General features: G+C 40.3%; 1 protein-coding gene across 2 annotated transcripts in view; it reads left to right on the forward strand.

Moving 5' to 3' along the window:
- LOC149776910 (sodium/nucleoside cotransporter 2-like) overlaps nt 1–18,847 on the forward strand; it is a 41,335-nt gene that overhangs the window by 19,274 nt on the left and 3,214 nt on the right. For both annotated transcript variants that reach the window (XM_089941617.1, XM_089941616.1), the window contains exon 10: nt 1,053–1,211. In XM_089941617.1, the coding sequence (XP_089797743.1) occupies nt 1,053–1,211 (159 nt within the window). The remainder of the gene's footprint in view (nt 1–1,052; nt 1,212–18,847) is intronic.

Consider the following 18,847-nt stretch of genomic DNA (forward strand, 5'->3'; position numbering starts at 1 on the left):
AAAAAAGCCCGAACAAATTTGGTAATGTAGACTTTTCGTCCAATTCTAAGTTTCTGATTTTCAATTGCATGGTAAGAAATATATGTTGTTGTTGTTGTCATCGCTCTTTTTAAAATAACGTGAATTTCTTTTATTCCCAGTCCGTTTTTTAGTGCTTGTCTCTGTGTTTGTTTGCCAGGGTGCGAACTTTCAAGCAACCCCTTCACCGCCTTTTTTGAGGAAGATAAAAAAAAAATTACGTTTGGCTAGCGTTGGATGTGTTTCGCAAATGGGCACAAAAGGTCTTGAATTGTAATTTATTCTTCGAATGTAAAATTTGTAGGAATGGATGTGGGACCTATCATTTTAGAACTAGAAAGGATATGTCGAGAGTAGAAAATTCAGAAACCCCAATAAGCATGCGGGTCAGCAGCAGACTCCCAGTAACACGTACTCGGATAGGTGAATTGTGGGTATGACATTGCTTCCTGTCGGCACATTATCTTGATTTTCAAATGCATTCCCTTTTCTGTACGGCAAATTTAGTGTAGCTTACAACAAAATACCCCTTGCATTTACAAAATCATCTGTACAGCCTCACAGAAAATACAAGGACGACACATTTAATATAGTATATTGTGCCAAACAGAATGCAGAAGATAATTGTATATACTGTCAAAATGACAGTACATCAGTCATTATACGAAGATAATTTGCAGTCACTGTTTCCACTTTAATGATTACCGGTAAATGTATGTCAGACAAACTTCTCGTCTATTTGCCAAAAGAAAGTGTCTCGTGATTTGATTTTCAGGAGTGCATTATTTGTTTTGTGTAATAAAACTAGAAACTCCACTGCAAAGGTTCCCTGGTTATATGCTAATGGCACAAAAACTATGATTCTGCAAACAAATCGAGTACACGCTAACACCTTTTTCGCTGAGTATCTTCTCGAGATGATACGTCCAGTCATAAGGCAAATAATAGGTGCACACGTCATGACGGTTTCGAAATCTAGTTGAGTGAGAAAAAAAAAGCCACTTAAGTGAATTTTTTATATATTTCTTTTAAAGGTGGTTATATCGTATCCGCTGATGCCCATGGCATTCCTGATGGGGGTGTCTTGGAGCGACTGCCAAAAGGTGGGGGAGGTCATTGGACTGAAGACGATAATGAATGAACTGATCGGCTACCAGCGACTGGGCAAATACATCGCAGCGAGACAGATATCAGTAAATATGAGAGAGAGAGAGAGAGACAGACAGACAGACAGACAGGCAGAGAGAATAGGTGAGGGCAGGAGAGGTTGGTGTTATTGTGGCTAACATGAAATAAGTGACGCAAGAGTTTTTTTTAGAAAGTTCAAAAATCCATATCAAATGTTGCTGTATTCGCAAATTTGTGAATGTATTCACTTTATCCTTTATGTCCTCTGTAAGTTTGCTTCGTAGAGAATGACAATGGCTGAAACATTGTTAAAGCTACGTTAAAAATCCAAATCACACACACACACACACACACACACACACACACACACAAGTAGTGAAGGGGGGATAAATTGGGACAATGGAAAACCCAGTCAAAAAGGTCATGGGCACGATTAGGGACAATGGGAATTTATCATGGAAAATACTATGGAAATTTAACATTAGAAATACAGGACCGGCACTTTGGGGACAATTGGAAAATGCATTACAGAACCCCCTGGGCCTCTATAGGGACAATATTTATAGGGACAATGGCAAATCCAGTCAAAAAGATATTGGGCCTGTATAGGGACAATGGGATTTATCGTCTATAGAGGGACAATATAAATATAACAGAGATAACACAGACAATATACATTATGCAAACACAAACAACTTTACAATCGACTAAAAAAATGTATGCAAGAAAGCAATTCTTTTCGTGGCATATGAGTGACCCTGAAAAGGGCCTTTGACTTTATGCTAACATCATTCCGTTAACATAGAGGGCATCGCATAGGTCTTCTTACCTTCCTTAAACTTCTTCTGACTGCTGATCCGTAGATAATGACTCTCTTCAAACAGCCTTGCCTTTCCACATAAATTCTTCTTTTTCAAACACTCGTATCGGTGATCCTGATAAGTGTCCATGATGATTTCACATACATGGGTAAGTCCGTACGGAACAGCATCCACGAAACGATGGTAGACGATTTTACGTTTGTCCACATACTGACATGAGAACAGGTGAAGGGAATGCAGTGAACTGTGGTTATTTATAGTGTAAGTGCGGATCGAAACGGATTGAGTTTATTCACCAATCCAAATACGCGTTACAAAATTCAGTCACAACACGGAGTCGGTCTTCATATCCGTAGATAGTGGTATGTGACGTCACATTCCCTATATAAATGCGTTATTGTCTGTGCGCAATCAATCCATGCGACACAGTTTTCAAACATGACGCAAACTAAGAAGACAATGAATTGGGGTGCACCGGCCGTGGAGACGGGAAGCGATGGAATAGCAGTGGATACCTAAGTAAATACAGGTCTACTTCCAGGATGTTTATTTTAATTAGGATTTAGTGGATTTTCTTTCTTCTTCGCAAGAATTTGTTCCTGTACCAGTACCTTCGCCACCTTCACCTTCTACATCGATGATTTTAAACAGAGACAGAAAGAAGAACTGGAGAAAATTTTACAACTGCAGAAAGAAGCAGAACAAGCTTTTCTCATTCAATAGCAATAGCGAAAAGAAGAAGAAGCAAAAATGAAACGACGGGAAGAAGCACCAGAGAAGAAACAAGGTCTATGAGAGAAGGAGAATATTAAAAGTCAGACGGTAATGGTACTCTTAGACATTTTAGCAGAGTTAAGGAGTCTGAAACAAATATATCAGACGTCTTTAATACGACCCAAGAGAAAAAGACCTTCCAGAGCCAAACAACCCAGCCCTGTTACTACGCCTACGATACCACCCCTAGTGATTTCTACCAAATCGTCGACCGGAGCAGGTCCAGAATTAAGCCTTGGCCATGGCAAAGGATTAAGGCAGTTAAAGATGATTAAGTCCCGTTCCTGAACTTTTTTAAACAAACAAATATCCAACGGTCCTTTTCAGGGCCACCCACTTCTCTCGAAAAGAGATAGTATTTCAATTGCAAAAATCAATTAAAACTTAAAAGCCATTTTTACCCATAATGTACGTGTAAGTGAGTGCGTAAGTGTAGGTTCTTATTCTAAAAATCAAAACCAAGAGCCACTTAAGTTTTCTGTCTGGTTTATTCTGGTACAAATTTTACAATTCAATTCACAACACCACACATCACTTTAAAAAGTTCATAGGCTTCTGTGTTTTTGTTCACTCTCTCCGTTTTTTGAATTTCTTCATTTTCACAAGTTTTTCCTCCTCTTCTTCCTCACTTTCTCCTCGTCTTCTTTCTTCTCATTTTTCTCTTTCTGCACGTGTCTGAGTTCTTCCTTTGGGAGGGTACCTCTTCTTCTTCCTGTTCGGAACCCCTCTCTTCCTCTTGCTCTTGTTGTTTCTTAGGGCATTCTGTAGACCAATGTCCTCTCTCTTGACAATGATAACAGGTATCTTGACTTTTGTTTCTTCTAGCACCTGTTTTGCTTTCTTGATGGCATGGAAACTCTGAAGACCAATGTCCTTTCTTCTTACAGATATAGCAAGTATCTTGACTTTTATCTCGAATGGAGGGGGAGTAATCCGTTGGCTTGTCTGAAGAAAACTTTCTTATGACACCTCGCAAAGCTCTGCTCAGAATTTCGATCTGTGTGGGCTATTAAATCGTTCTGGTTGGCTTGAAAGTGAAATGAATACTGAAAGGGAAGACACACACCCTTTATATATACGCTGGTTTGACATGGATATAAAGTGACCCATGGCGTTTAAAATGTAGTCATTTGACTTTCTGCATTCAAAATAAAATGATCGCATCGTGTCACGGAGAAAGGAGATGAAAGTAAGAGGCAAAATCGTGATTTATCGCCTCATACAGTAGCTAAAGTATTGTCTCAGATTCATGCCAGTGATTTTGAAGATGACATAAGTGAGCCAGAAGCCAGACCAAGAGGGTCTACACGTAACCAAAGTTCACCACCATTAGTAAACCCTGAAAAGTACTACCATATTCGAAAGACGGAAAAGCGCTCCTCTAGAAAATTTAGAACGACGGCTAGCACATACACGGTGAAGTTTAAAGATTTCAAGTCCGACGTACCGCTGGAGAAAGTAAAGGGCTTCATCACCCAGGTGTGGGATTCTTTGTTAACCACTCTTAAACGACAATGTGAAGCCAAAGAAGACGATCGCTTGAGACTTTCCATTCATCACGATAATTTAAAGTCCTCCGTTTGGATCGAGTTTAGCAACTCAGCAGAATTAACACTTTCCAAAGTCATCAACAAGATTCAACACGTGCAACAATCCAAAGACAAGTTTCACATCACCGATGGTTACGACACTGTTTATGACCCACATGTCTCATCCCCAAAAGACTGAACGTAAAAAGTGTTATTGGTGGACGACCTTCCTATCACCAAAAAGAGTCTCGTCCGAATTAATAACCCTAAAGATGTGTTTAGCCAAGGCCATCATGGTGAGACGAACGTATGCCGACAAGAACGACACGGTAGAATGGAAAAGAGCCTGGGAAAACATTCGAAAATCGAACCGAGCCAAACGAAAAAGAGAATCAGAATTCCTGTTACAGCAAGATGGGCTATCCAAGGACACACCCTGCGTCATTCCTGAAATGCAAAAGTTGCAAGACGTCCTAGCAACACGCTACACCTTGAAAGTGCACCCTAAAGAAGTGCGCTGACCTTTGATGTTTCGAGGCAAAGATTTCGACGACGGAAAATACATTCACGTCTATCATCACGATGAACATTTCGATGTCATTACCAGTATCGCCCCATTCCTGGGATACAGGTATTACTGTGAGAAATGTGACTATGGCTATAACAATCGAGAGCAACACAAGCATTGTGAATCGAAATGTGAGGAATGTTTGGCCTCTCAACCCTGTCTGGACGAAGCGCAAGAACGTGTGCATTGCCCTGTTTGTCAGCGCACTTTTGTCAGCCTTACCTGTTACCAACAATATATGAATACGCAAGGTTCACAGCGGAAAAGTGCTTGTCAACTCCTGAGATTGTACAAAACTTGTGGACAAGGCATACGTACCAATAATGTCAAGGCACACGTATGTTCAGGAAAGAAACGATGTCACATTTGTCACCAAATCGTGGACTTGAAACACGGATGCTACATTAAAAAAATACCATTCCAAGCAAGAGGAGGAAGACGATGACCCGAAGAAAGGCAATTTCATCTTTTTCGATTTCAAATGCATGCAACAGACTGGCATTCACATTCCTAATTTCTGCGTGGCTCATCGAGCGTGCGAGAAGTGCATCCAAGTACCTATCTTTATTAATTTCCCTTACTGCGGTAAGATTCCTGGAGGACGTGAAAAATTCTTTCAAGGACCGAACACGCTTACCTATTTCGCCCAATGGATCTTAGACCCCATCGACGATACGTGGAGCCAAGGGGATTTCGAACGTTACGGAGATTGTCATCGCCATGTCACGGTGATGGCTCACAAGTTCTCGGGATACGATGGACAGATTCTTCTCAGATACTATACGAAGTAAATTACCGAACGTCCGAAGGTGACATTGAACGGAGCCAAAATCATTTCCATGCAAGTGGGATAAGTGCAGTTTAAAGATTCGATGAGGTTCTTGGCCATGCCTTTGAGTCGAATGTCTAAAACGTTTGGAATGACAGAAATGGTCAACGGTTATTTACCGCACTTTTTTAATACCGAAGGCAATCATCACGCTGTTCTACCCCATTTGCATGAGGCTCACGATTACGATCCAGACAACATGCGTACCGAACAACTAGAAGCTTCCTACGCTTGGTACGAGGCTCACGCATGGGTCGTGCATTTGACTTCCAAGTCGAGCAATGAATTAGTGCCAGCCCTCTTCGATGGTAAACTGACAAAGGCTCCGAATTTCTGAACCAAGCTTTCCAAAAAGAATGAAAGAAACGTGACATTCATTTTTCACCACCAAGAATCCCGAAACCAAAGCATCGTGGAACGTTTTCTACGTACTTTAAAGAATGCATGTGCAAATATTTTTACACATCACCACACTCTCAAGTACATCGACATCTTACCGCACCTGGTTCAAGCGTGCAACCAATCTTACCATCGAATCATCGGACGTATGCCCCAAGAGGTGACTCCCGACAACGAAGTGTTCGTTTTCAAGCGCCTGTTTGGTACGTCCCCGACGGTGGCTCTCCCCAAGAAAAGTGGAGTGTTGGCAGTAGGAGATTGGGTGCGCATTTGCAAAACCAAACGCACTCGCACTTTCGACAAATGTCACTTATCCAACTGGACCACCGAATTGTTTCGTGTCACTGGACGAGTGTGTGGCCGTCATCCTACCATCTATAAATTGGAAAACATGAACGGGGAAGTGTTAAAAGGAGCGTTTTACCTGCCCTAGTTACAACGCGTCAACAAAAAGGTGGGAAAATGACGTGTCAGAGAAGTCAAAGTGCGTTGGAAAGTATATCATCCTAGTTTTGATTCTTAGATCGACGCTTCGCAATTCCTCGAGTATAAAATGAAGTGACCATCATGCCCTTCCACACAGCCTCAGCTACATCTACCAACGTGACCACTCATTCACTGAGTTCTTATCTGCAAGACTAACAAAAGCATCCCTTGTGGATGTGGTGTGGAGAACGTGTGCCTAAAACTCAAATCGTCTTTCTCTACCAAATTGTGTGGTCTATTGTGTTATGTGTGCGGCCATTGCCAATTTGAGTTTGTAACAAGGAGACAAACAGTTGTGGACTATTTTACTGAACAGTTGCATCGGTTACCTTCTTCCCAATCCTTCTCTAAAATACTCCTCGAACGGGAACAACGGAAGCCTTATGCCCAACGTCAGTCACCACCCCAACAACAACAATAACACCATTTTGGAGGGAGACACTCCTCTTACTTCGAGTGAACTCCGGACAGCCGCAGAACTCTGGAATTATGAACAACAACAATCAATTTTAGTTGACGTTACTCATTGACAGTTCCATGGATGTGTTTCCCAACAATGCTTTGTGTTGTTACACGGCCAAATTACCTTAGGCCATCCAAGTGGATCACGAAACCTACTGAGAAGTGGCTTTGGTGGAAATCATTCACCCTATACAAACCAAAAACATCACTGAAAGTAAAACCACTTTTGAGGTCGAAGTTCTGGACGAAACATTGCATCAAGCCATGATTACCACTACACAACATTTGAAATTCACTGCAAATCAAGCAATACCAAACATTGTTCCTATATGGTACATCTATGAGTTTAAAATTAACTCAGGACATTATTTTAGCGGTAAACATCGGGTGGACGCGATTGCTGACAGATTCAATCCAGCATTTGACAAAGTCCTGACCAAAGTGAACAAATCTGTCACCATCGAGTACTATAAAGTGGCTTATCGCCTACTGATGAATTTTCCGGAGGAAAAAAGTAAATGTATTAGATTTTCCACTCATTTATGTGATAGTTTGGGAGGGGACCTTAAGATGATCAAGGATGTCAGGAACATAAAAGATATGCCAACCATTGCCAACAACCTGGATTTTGCAAAACATTTTCATTCCTAGGGAGAACTGAACCAAGGACTGAATTTGATCTTTGTATACTCCGATGTGGTGAAGTACAATGTGGTGTGACACCTCCGTACCGTTACTACGTGTCATTCCTTTCAAGGTAGATTCTGCCACGAACGCTGACGAGAAAGGGGGAAACACCCATCACGTTCACCGCGAATTAGTAAATCCTCATCATTTGCTCGTCCGTAAGTCTTATTTTGACACTGTCAACATTGCTATAAAAGGAGATCTGGGACACAATATTTCATTCACCAAAGGGAAAGTCACGGTGAAACATTTTCGAAAAGAGATTCTCTAACAAATCGGAAGTCATGTATCAGGCGTCACTCGACAGCGATGACATGGTTTAGGAGATATGCTGAAATCAGCCTTTCGTTCGGTAGCCCCAGTTTTCAAACCGATGGTGACACGAGAATTGCACGCTCTGAAAAATGCCGCATTGACGCAAGGCAAAGAATTTCTCCAAAATGTCATTATCGACAAACAAAACCCTAAAGATGCATTCTTGAGAGCAGGTAAAAATGTCTTGCTACAAACCGGCAAAGACATTTTGGGCCGAAGAGAAACTCCTATAAATGCCCTGGGCGCTGCCGAGACAAGCATTCCTACTTCCCTGACGCCGTAGCAAGGACAATGCAGAAAGAGACGACGAAGAAAACACCCCTTGAGAGGACTTCATACTCATAAAGCTAGAAAGACTTAGAAGAAAAGAACCGTCCAACACTTAGACGTTTTTGATTATTAAAGCATAGAGACAGAAAAATGATGCACCGAGAGTCTTGTGCCTGTTCAAAGTCGGAACTAGCTCTATTTGCCATGCCATCCACCATGATGACGATGCAAGAATCTCATTGGGGCGAATTTCATCTCGTCTCCTCTTTGATGGATTCAGCACACATCGAATTTGAAATTAAAGGAAAGCCCGAAGATTACATTGATCTGAATAGCAGTTACTTGTATTTGAAATTCAGAGTGATCGAAACGACCACCAATTCTAATCCAGATGACGAGGTTAAAATAGACCCTGTCAACAATTTCATGCATTCCTTGTTCAGCGAAGTGGATTTGTATTTGAATAACAAACTATTCAGCAGCAGCACGGATACTTACCCTTACCGAGAGTACCTGAAAAATCTCTTGACGTACGGAATAGAATCCAGGAACACTAATATGGATGCCTTCGTGTTATGGAAACCTGACACGAAGAATTTAGACGATATAAATGGTGCAAATCCTGGATTCGTCACCCGTCGAAACAAAATCACACAAGCGAATAGCAGTTTAGAACTGATGGGTCGTTTACATTTGGACGTGTGGTTGCAAGAGAAGTATTTGCTGAACGGTGTGAATGTCCCCCTAAGACTGAATTCTAGCAGTACCGCTTTCCATTTGATAACTGATGATGCTACCAAATACAAAACCATTATCCATTAAGCCCGACTCTACGTGCGACGCGTGGAAGTGTTACCAAAAGTGGGAAACGACATCAGTCACACTTTGAGCAGAACAACTGCCAAGTATCCGATACGAGGCATGGAAGTGAAAACTTTCATCATCCCCATGAAGCAGCGATCCAAGATCGAAGATCATCTGTTCCAAGGACAGTTACGCGAACGTTTAATCCTTGGCATTGTCGAGAATAAAGCTTTCAACGGAGCTGCCAATACAAATCCTTTCAACATTCAGCACTTCAACGTGTCCAAGATTGAAGTCAGTCGCGATGGCAAGACCTTGTGTACCCGACCTTTCGAACCTAACTTTGCCCAGAAGAATTACTTGAGACAGTACTTGTACCTGTACGAAGCCACCGGACAGTTAGGAACCAATATCAGTCACGGTATTACGTACGAGAATTATGCAGGAGGCTATTCATTGTGGGCTTTTGATTTCACTCCAGACCAAGGCAGCGATGATGGACATTTCCCCCTTATAAAATCCGGGCAGATTCGTGTGGAACTTCAATTTGCAACCACGCTGACGAAAACAGTGAACGTCATCCTGTATGCTGAATTTGATAATACCTTAGAAATCAACAGTTTGAGAGAAGGAATTCTAGATTGTTAGAAGCTATGTAATCACTCTTTGAATAATGAAGAATCTTTGGAATGGGAGGATATCGTGGAAGCAGAACCGCAAGACAAAGTCGAAAAGGACATAGTGATAAAGTCCAGATGGCCAGAACAAGAACAGCATTTAGTCTCCTGTTTTGCGAAACACTTGGCAGAATAAATTACGGAATTGATCAAGAAAGATTACTATGATGTGAAAACGATCATCCCAGTCAAATTCAACACGATAATTGTATGATGCTGAGTCTAGAAGAAAACTTGGACGAGTATCTAGACGAAGCTTAGAGTCTCATCTCTGAAGAAGCCGTGTTGCATCAGTGGTATAAAGACCTGCGTGATCTCCTCCACTGATGACTCTAGATATCCATCGTATCGAAGCTCTCTTGGCTCAGAGTGCAGAGACAAAACGAAGGAACGGTTACTTGTCAGACATTTTCAAACAAAACTTTTTTGATTGAATTGATGGCTTATCATTACCTGTGAGAAATAAAAATGACAAGAACAAAAGAAAACAACAGAACACATGGATACCTGAAAAGTCTATTACTTTTGAACAACAGTTCATACACTGCTACTTGGAATCATGTTGTGTGTCCTAAAGATGAACTGCCTCATCGCAAAAACTCAAGACCACCAAGCTTATATCATCACAATGACGACAGTCATCTCCCAAGGACCCACTGGGTACCCGTCTACTTTTCTAAAGAAGGTTGTGTGGATTATTTTGATTCGTATGGATTGCCACCTTTGGAAGACGACATTATCGACTTTAGGAGAAGAAATGCCCACTCAACGCGATTCAATAATGTGAAATTACAAGGTACAGAGTCCATGGTGTGTGGACAATATTATGTGCATTTTCTTCATCACCGCAGTCTTGGATATTCTTCAGAACATTGAGTGACTTATTTGGATCGTCACTCATCTAGAAACGATGACAAAGTAGATCGATGGTTTTGTGACCATTATGGTTATCTTTTGTCTTTAGCTAGGAAACGTAGTGTAAATCAATGGCCCAATGACTTCCATTCCTGGAAGTCTAACTTCACTTCACAACTTTGTCAACCTTGTCCAAAGTAGATTAATATAAGAAGAAAATGTTTGCTAGTTTATTTGATTGTCAATATTACAAACAAATTTAATTGCTGGTTGTTAGTAATTTGAATAAAAATGTTATGTTTTGAAGAAGAAAAAATTGCTTCAGTCGTTTGTTTGCCATTTTTATGATGAACCATGCTCTTTGACTTCTCTCTATCCCTCACCCTCAAATAAAACTATCCTAGCGTTCCTACTCTAAACAGTGTATGAATGTTTTCTATCGCGTCCGCGCTTGAAATACATACAGTGAGACAGTCTCCATTCTGAACATACATTGATGACTCTTTCTCCTATGAAGATGTGTTCAAGGTTAGCCAAGCTGAACGAAGCTTACGTGAATTTACATCGTGTCAGGCAAAGCCTGATACCAAATCTTGATGAGATAGAGAATGTCAGAATGTTAAAAGTGACTAAGGACCTGATAGAAGAGCTCGTCAGAGAGGAAATCAAGAAAGAAAAGGAAGAATTGACGGAGAAGTACAGACTTCAGAAACAGCAGAGAGAGCAGAGAGACCAGCAGCAACAATAGCAACAGCAGGAACCAGACAGAGGTTTTGTCGACTGCCATGTAGACACCAAACAGTTCTCCTTCACTTTTCGAAGAAGCAGACCCTATCCTGTGGGAAAACCTGTCCTCAGACGGGGACGCAATCTTAGACAATAAACGATTGCCATAACTCCTCGTCCACAAAAAAAAAAATCCCTTTCAGGGCTACCCAATACTCTACAAACGAGACACTAATTAAATTGCCAATAGTATGGTAATAAGTTAAAATATATAAGTGTGTCTATAAGCACTTCGTTTGTTTGACTTTGTTTGATGTGTGTCTCTAAGCACTTCGTTTTCCGTAGCTTGTCAAATAGTCAGTGAATTTGTGATAGTAGTTAGGGTTTGTAAGTAAAAAGTGAGTGTTTCTTTTAAAATCCGCGCTATCCATGTTTATTGAGGTAATGATATGAGCAATGTAAGTTTTGGTGACAGGGGATTTGTTCCTCCAATCCATCGCTTCAAAATTCAAACCTTTTATGACCTAACAGTGACCAAACATTGTATATGTCGCTCAGACATAATAGTTATTAAACATTTGTAGGGCATCTACAACGTACACTATGTACTAAAATTTTTACGATTGTTAGGAGGTAGGAAAATTTTACAACTCGTTTTGATTTGACCCAACTGCACACATTATTGGCATTTTTTATTGTCCATTAGTACAACTAGACTAAATTTGACTAAGTAAGGGCTGACATTCTTGGGAGTACACATCCATGGCTGGCTTGCCAAGTTCCTTGTCATCTTGCCTGTCTCGGACATCGTATAACGGCGGAGATGTGGAACAATTACCACCTTCCTAACGCTATGTGTCCCGATGTGACGTCATCGTTGCGACCAATCGCTACGGGTGTTACATACTGCTTGGATCGATACCTAGTACAGTAAATAACAGGCTGAAATCAACACTTTATTAACATGAGAGTGTGTTGGGCCCATTTCCACTCATGAAAGCCCTTCATTCAGGTTGTTAGAGACAAGCTAATGTCAAGGCACACCACTTCCAACTACCTTCTCTCCAGTCGACCTTCCGGACATGTTTGCAGATTTCTTCCGTGACAAAGTACAAAACATTAGAGATAAGCTTGACACCATAATTTCAACTGACTCGTCGTCACCATACAGTTGGGATACAGAATTTGAGCGGCAACCATTAACAGCATTTGAGCCTGTCTCTATGGATTTCGTAAGTACAATCCTGATGAAGAGTGCACCAAAGTAATGTGAACTTGATCCAATTCCAACATCACTGCTGCTTGAGTACTTAGATCCAGTATTGCCTTCACTAGCTGATGTTACTAATACCTCTCTCTCATCCGGGGAATTCCCATCATTTTTCAAAACTGCCATTGTAAAGCCTCTGCTGAAGAAACCAACACTAGACCATAACGATTTAAAGAACTACCGCCCAGTTTCTAATCTCCCATTCATTTCAAAAATCTTAGAAAAGGTTGTTCTATCCCAGCTTGTATCTCATCTAAATTCAAATAGTCTTTTTAGCAATGTACAATCTGCATATCGCCCTTGCCACAGTACTGAAACTACTCTTCTAAAAGTAGTTAATGACATTCTCTCTGCGTTGGATACCGGAAAGATTACAGTCCTCACCCTCCTTTATCTGTCTGCAGCATTTGACACAATAGACCATGATATATTACTTCACCGTCTCCAGCATGTATTTGGCATTCATGATACAGCCAGCCTTACTGTGGTTCAAGTCCTACTTGGTCGACAGGACACAAATTGTATCTGCAAATAGAAGACACTCCAGCCCAGTTGATCTATGTTGTGGTGTTCCACAGGGGTCTGTTCTTGGACCTGTTCTCTTCATTATACACACTCAGTCGTTCTCAAGTGTCATAGATCATCATCCATTGTCTCACCAATTGTACACTGATGACACCCAAATATACAAATCTAGCCACCCAACTGAAGTTGATGCTACCATCCAAGGTGTAGAGATGTGCATTTCTGATGTGAAATCATGGATGACATGTAACAAGCTGCAGATGAATGATGATAAAACTTAAGCCATTCTGATCACAGCACAGAGACTTTCTCATTCACATCCTTTACCTCAAACAATAAATATCAGCAACGCCAACATTAAATTCACACAATCAGTAAGAAACCTAAGTGTTACTCTGGAGAGTGCTCTCACATTGCACCAACATGTCATGAACATATGCAAGGCTGCATATCTTGAGCTGAGATGCAGCAGCTCAATTCGCAAATATATTTTAGTTGATGCCACTAAAACACTTGTGTGTCCATTAGTACTTTCAAGACTGGACTATTGTAACTCAATTCTGTCTGGTTCATCTCAATATCTGCTCCAGAAATTTCAAAACTTTCAAAACACAGCTGCTCGGATCATACCTAGAGTACCACGATCTGTGCACACTTCCCCACTGCTCTGTACCCTACACTGGCTATCCATTCGATCCAGAATCAAACACAAAATGTGTTCTCTGTGCTACGTTTCACCGTCGGACTCTAGTCCAACATACCTATCCGACCTCACCCATGTGTACACACCAGCAACTTACGTTCCTCTTCTGACAATCGTATACTCATTATTCCCACTATGAAAACAACTGTAAAGAATGAGTAGCAGAACAGCAAAGTTACTGGAACTTCAGATGCGCCTGGAATATGCCAGACGACTCCTTGATGAGCTGGCTATGGAGGCCATAGCCGAAGAGGCCTGGGTAGAAAAAGAGGATGAGGAAAGAAAAAAGAAAGAAGAGGTGGAAAAGAAAACAAATATCCTACCTCATGTAATGATGAGACCGGTGTGTGAGGTCAAGCCTGAGGCGAGGACGCCTCCACAGAGACAAACACCAAAGCCACTACTAGCACAGCAGCCTCTACCAACACCAGAGCCAGTAGCAGTATAGGTGCATGCGGAAGATATAAGAAGGCCTCAACATCCAAGAGTGTGGAATAGGAGAAGAGGGAGGGAAGTCTTCACAATCCCTCAAAGTGAAGACTGGGAGAGTGAAGCCATGCAACCTTCTTCAGCGCTCCCAACCACAAGAATCAATTGGGATTATGATTTTAGCCGGAGATGTGTCTGTGATGCCAGACCCGGAAAATGTCACCATTAGCCAGGCGCAATTGGAGTTATAAAAAACAGCCCTTCTCAGCGCTACCCCGAAATTCTAGAAAAGAGACTATTCAAATTGCCAATTTGATGAGTCGGGTGATTATAAACACTCACTCATTTTACTGATGTGTGTGTGTGTGTGTGTGTGTGTGTGTGTGTGCTAACGTACGTTTGTATGGATAGGAGATTTTTGGGGTTTGTAAGCGTTCGCGTACGTTTGTGTGGATAGTAGAGTGTGTGGTTATTTCCTTCCCTTTTGTGTGGATGGTATATTTGGGTTTGTTTTTTCTCTTGACCTGTGTGGATAGTATATTATGGTTTTGTGGATAGTATAGTAAGGGTTTGTTTTTCTCCTCGTGTGTGGATAGTATATTTTGGATTTGTTTGTTCTCGTCCCATGTGTGGATAGTAGATATTGGGGTTTTCAATAGTATAATTTGGGCTTGTTTTTCTCCTTCTCGTGTGTGGAAATTATATGTTGGTTTTGTTTATCCTCATCACCTCTGTGCTGATAGTATGTTTGTGGTTTGTGAATAGTATAATAAAGGTTTGTGGGTTTTTTCTCGTTTGTGGATAGTATATTTTGTGGGTTTTTTTCCTCTTCCCAAGTGTGGATAGTATATTTTGGTTTGTGGATAGTATAGTAAGGGTTTGTTTTTTCTCCTTTCCGTGTGTGTGGATAGTAGCTAATATGTGAAGTGAGTGTAGGGAATGTTTTACTTGACGTACGTGCTTGACACATATAAAGTCAAAGCGTTCGCCGTTTTGCGCCATTCTACACAAAATAAAAGAAGATGAGCATAGAGTTGTTTAATCAGTTAAAGGAAAGTTAGTATTGGATGGTGGATGTCGCCTATGTGATGGAAAGGCTACAACATGAATGGAGGTATCCAGTTACCAAAGACTTTGTGACAAGTCAAGTGACCAGCCTGGAAGTAGCAAAGGATCTGGTCCAGGGCATGATCGAAGAGGAAGTCGAAAGGTTACGAGGCTTCATTTAACCAACATACGTGAGAGTGGGTACATCGAAGGAGACCCTTGACAATGTGATGAAAGTAATGTGTTTTTAGAAGAGATATTGCATTAGACAGAGTGGTCCTTTGTGAAGTGGGGGCTGGAGAAGCTAAAGAAAACAGAAGAATTAATGAGAAAAGTGCTGAAAGAAGAAGTGAAGTAGATAAAAGACATGTGGTCTAAAGAAAGAAAGGAAAAGGAATAGAGAAAGAAAAAAGGAGTTTGATAGACTAAATCAAAACTGGATGAAGGTGCATGAAAAATTTAGATTGATTTGCCATCCTGACTGGATGCCAGAGAACGAGAAAAAGAAGAATAATGGAATGATTGACAAAGTGAGGAAATGGTGGAAAAACTGGAGAAAATATGCCTCGAAAAGATTTGCTTTCTTGCCTAAACTTTTTTTTATTCGGTTGTATAGTTGTTTGTGTTTCTTTAATGTATATTGTCTGTGTTATTTCTGTTCCATTCCTATTGTCCCTCTATTAATGATAAGTCCCATAGTGTATATACAGGCCCAATACTTTTTTAACTGGATTTTCCCGTGTCCCTATAAATATTGTCCCTATACAGGCCCGGGGGGGTTCTGTAATGCATTTTCCCATTGTCCCCAAAGTGCCGGTCCTGTATTTCCCATGCTAAATTCCCATTGTATTTCCCATGTTAAATTCCCATTGTCCTAATCGTGCCCACGATCTTTTTGACTGGGTTTTCCGTTGTCCCTAAACAGCCCACCTTCACTACTCACACACCCTCGTAGTGAATGGTGTAATGTACGTTGAACATATTGGACGAAGATAGTAGATGCATGAATATGTTAAGCTCTTCTGGCGCAACATCTATCAGACTGAGTCGTCAAAGACTATTTATTTGAGAAAGCAGTTGTGGATCCAGCCACCTCTAATCCACCTCCCACCCCCGGTTATTTCGTGTCCAGAAAGAAAGGTTAGGGAAGATGCCGAGGGGGAGGGTGGTTAGCGTGACTTTAAAACATTATCGCTTTATCGTGCCCAGGAAGTGGAAGTTAAGGGCCTTTCCACAGACATCGGATCTACCAAATGGGCAAACGCGTTTTGGGAGGGTCCTAGTCCTATTATAAAAGTTGTGTGGATGCCTCCTTTTCGTTTACATGTACAATCATTGTTATCAAACCTTGTGTGGTCCAAGGAACTTGGCACTCATCCACCAACGTTGTCATCTGACGTATTCTGGATCCATCACTTTAAACTAATATACTGAAAGGGAGATGTTTTGGCAGGTATGTGGGTTTCGACAAGAGTGTGTGCTTATTTGGGTACTTGCATAAAGAAGCATCCTTATAGTTTAAATGTTACCATCATCTCACTGCATCGACACTCGGTGGAGGTGGACATATTTTTAGAAATTTAGAATATACTTACTACCAGACACTTTGTATTGCAAGTAACTATTCTCGACAAGCTGATATTTATTCTGCAGAACAAAAAAGTTACTCTCTCTCTCTCTCTCTCTCTCTTTCTCTCTCTCTCGGAGATCTTGTGATTAAGAGCATGTGCAGAATATCAGACTGCAGCCTAATGAGCCACTGTTTATAAAAATAAAACAAACATAATATATAATACATATTTTTGAGAACCAACTCGATGTCTTTTTTTAATGAGAATAAAAACTTAATTAAAATATATAACTGAGCAATGTTTCAAAATAAAATATTCCTAAAGTTTTTGTTGATTTTATTTTAAAGTACCATCAAATGACCAAAGCTATCTGATCAAATCCAATTTCTGAAATTGCAATTGTTATTTACCAATTGTAAATTCGTATTATTGTATAAGTACCTTATAATGAATATACGCTAATGGTTTTAATAGTAACGTATATTTTCAACTTATATATGACTCAACAATGCCTTAGTTCATGCCGAAATTTTAGGCGCTTTGTGACGATGCAAAGAGAGGATTCCTAAGTACCTGGAAAACTGCAAGAGTCAATTTGTTCTTAAAGCTGACTGGTCACAAATAATTTCTATATAACTGTAGGTCGGAAATTTGAGACAGGTTACAAAAGTCCCATGTTCGAACTCTTTGACGGAGTATGGTTTTGAATTTTTTATGTCAATTTATTTCAAAAGATATTATAAAGTGGATTTTTTTTCTTCTAAAATTATCAATAGTCAAATTATGCAGAAAACTTTCAATTTTAAATTCTGGAAAAAATCTATCATGTAACCTAGTAAGGATAAAACATGGTAGCCATAGTCTGGTAAGAGAACCCTGCCGATGATGTCGTCTATGTCGTCTCAAATTTTAGCCAATTTACATACAGGAACAAGCTTTTCTTAGAATGTTTACGTCACTGCTAAACCTTATAAATACTTAACATAAATACATATATTGCACGAATTTAATATTTCCTTTTTTGTAGAGCAAGGGGGATAATTACGTTTAAAGTTTTCAATAGCTTATCTCTTGTATCGGTCCAGGCCAGAAGGCTTTGGTAGTCATGGCCGCAGTTTCGTACAGGATTAGGGAAATGGTTGGTGAGGGAAATTTGCAAAGTAGAAAGAAAATATGTTATTTTAACAGATGTAATGGCATACGGTTGAAATCAATTATATGATTATGGTTGAAAATCTGTTTAAAGTTGTATCTCGTCTGTTTATGGTTATAACTCTTCACACCAGCTTTTGTGACGCAGTGAAATTACAGTATCCTCCACCATTAATACTGGCCGCCATGTAAGTATAATAGGATATAAACATATTTCTCTCTCATTCTGAAAATGAAAGTCCAAGGTCACATTTCCCCAATAATTGAGAACACGGTGAAACGTAAACTTAAGAAAGTTTAGTGCAAGCCTTGCCAGGACCTGAAATGATAAAATTGAATATGTGCTGCATTTAGTAAATGGCCTGTCGTGGATTGGGTATAGGGCGCCAATCAACCCACCCTAACCCACGTCCAGTCAACATATTAAACTATTCACTACAAATATTTGGAAAGCTGGACAATTTATGCAAAATTATTCAATTCCATGAAGAAGTTTCTGCGTCCACCACAATGCTATACATGCTAAACAAGTCATTGAATGTAAGTATAATAGGATATAAACATATTTCTCTCTCATTCTGAAAATGAAAGTCCAAGGTCACATTTCCCCAATAATTGAGAACACGGTGAAACGTAAACTTAAGAAAGAAAGTTTCCATTTGAGATCCGGGACCTGAAATAGGGGTTGCTGGAATCATGGATTCTCGGTATATATATAGAGATCTGACAAGTCCGATATAACATTAACCCTTAATTACTTGTACACACTGTGTTTTAGTGATAATCTTCAAAATTCAAAACT

This window comes from Sinohyriopsis cumingii, chromosome 18 (genome assembly GCF_028554795.1).
Source record: "Sinohyriopsis cumingii isolate HCF-2022 chromosome 18, ASM2855479v2, whole genome shotgun sequence".
In the NCBI taxonomy this organism is placed as follows: Eukaryota; Metazoa; Mollusca; class Bivalvia; order Unionida; family Unionidae; genus Sinohyriopsis; species Sinohyriopsis cumingii.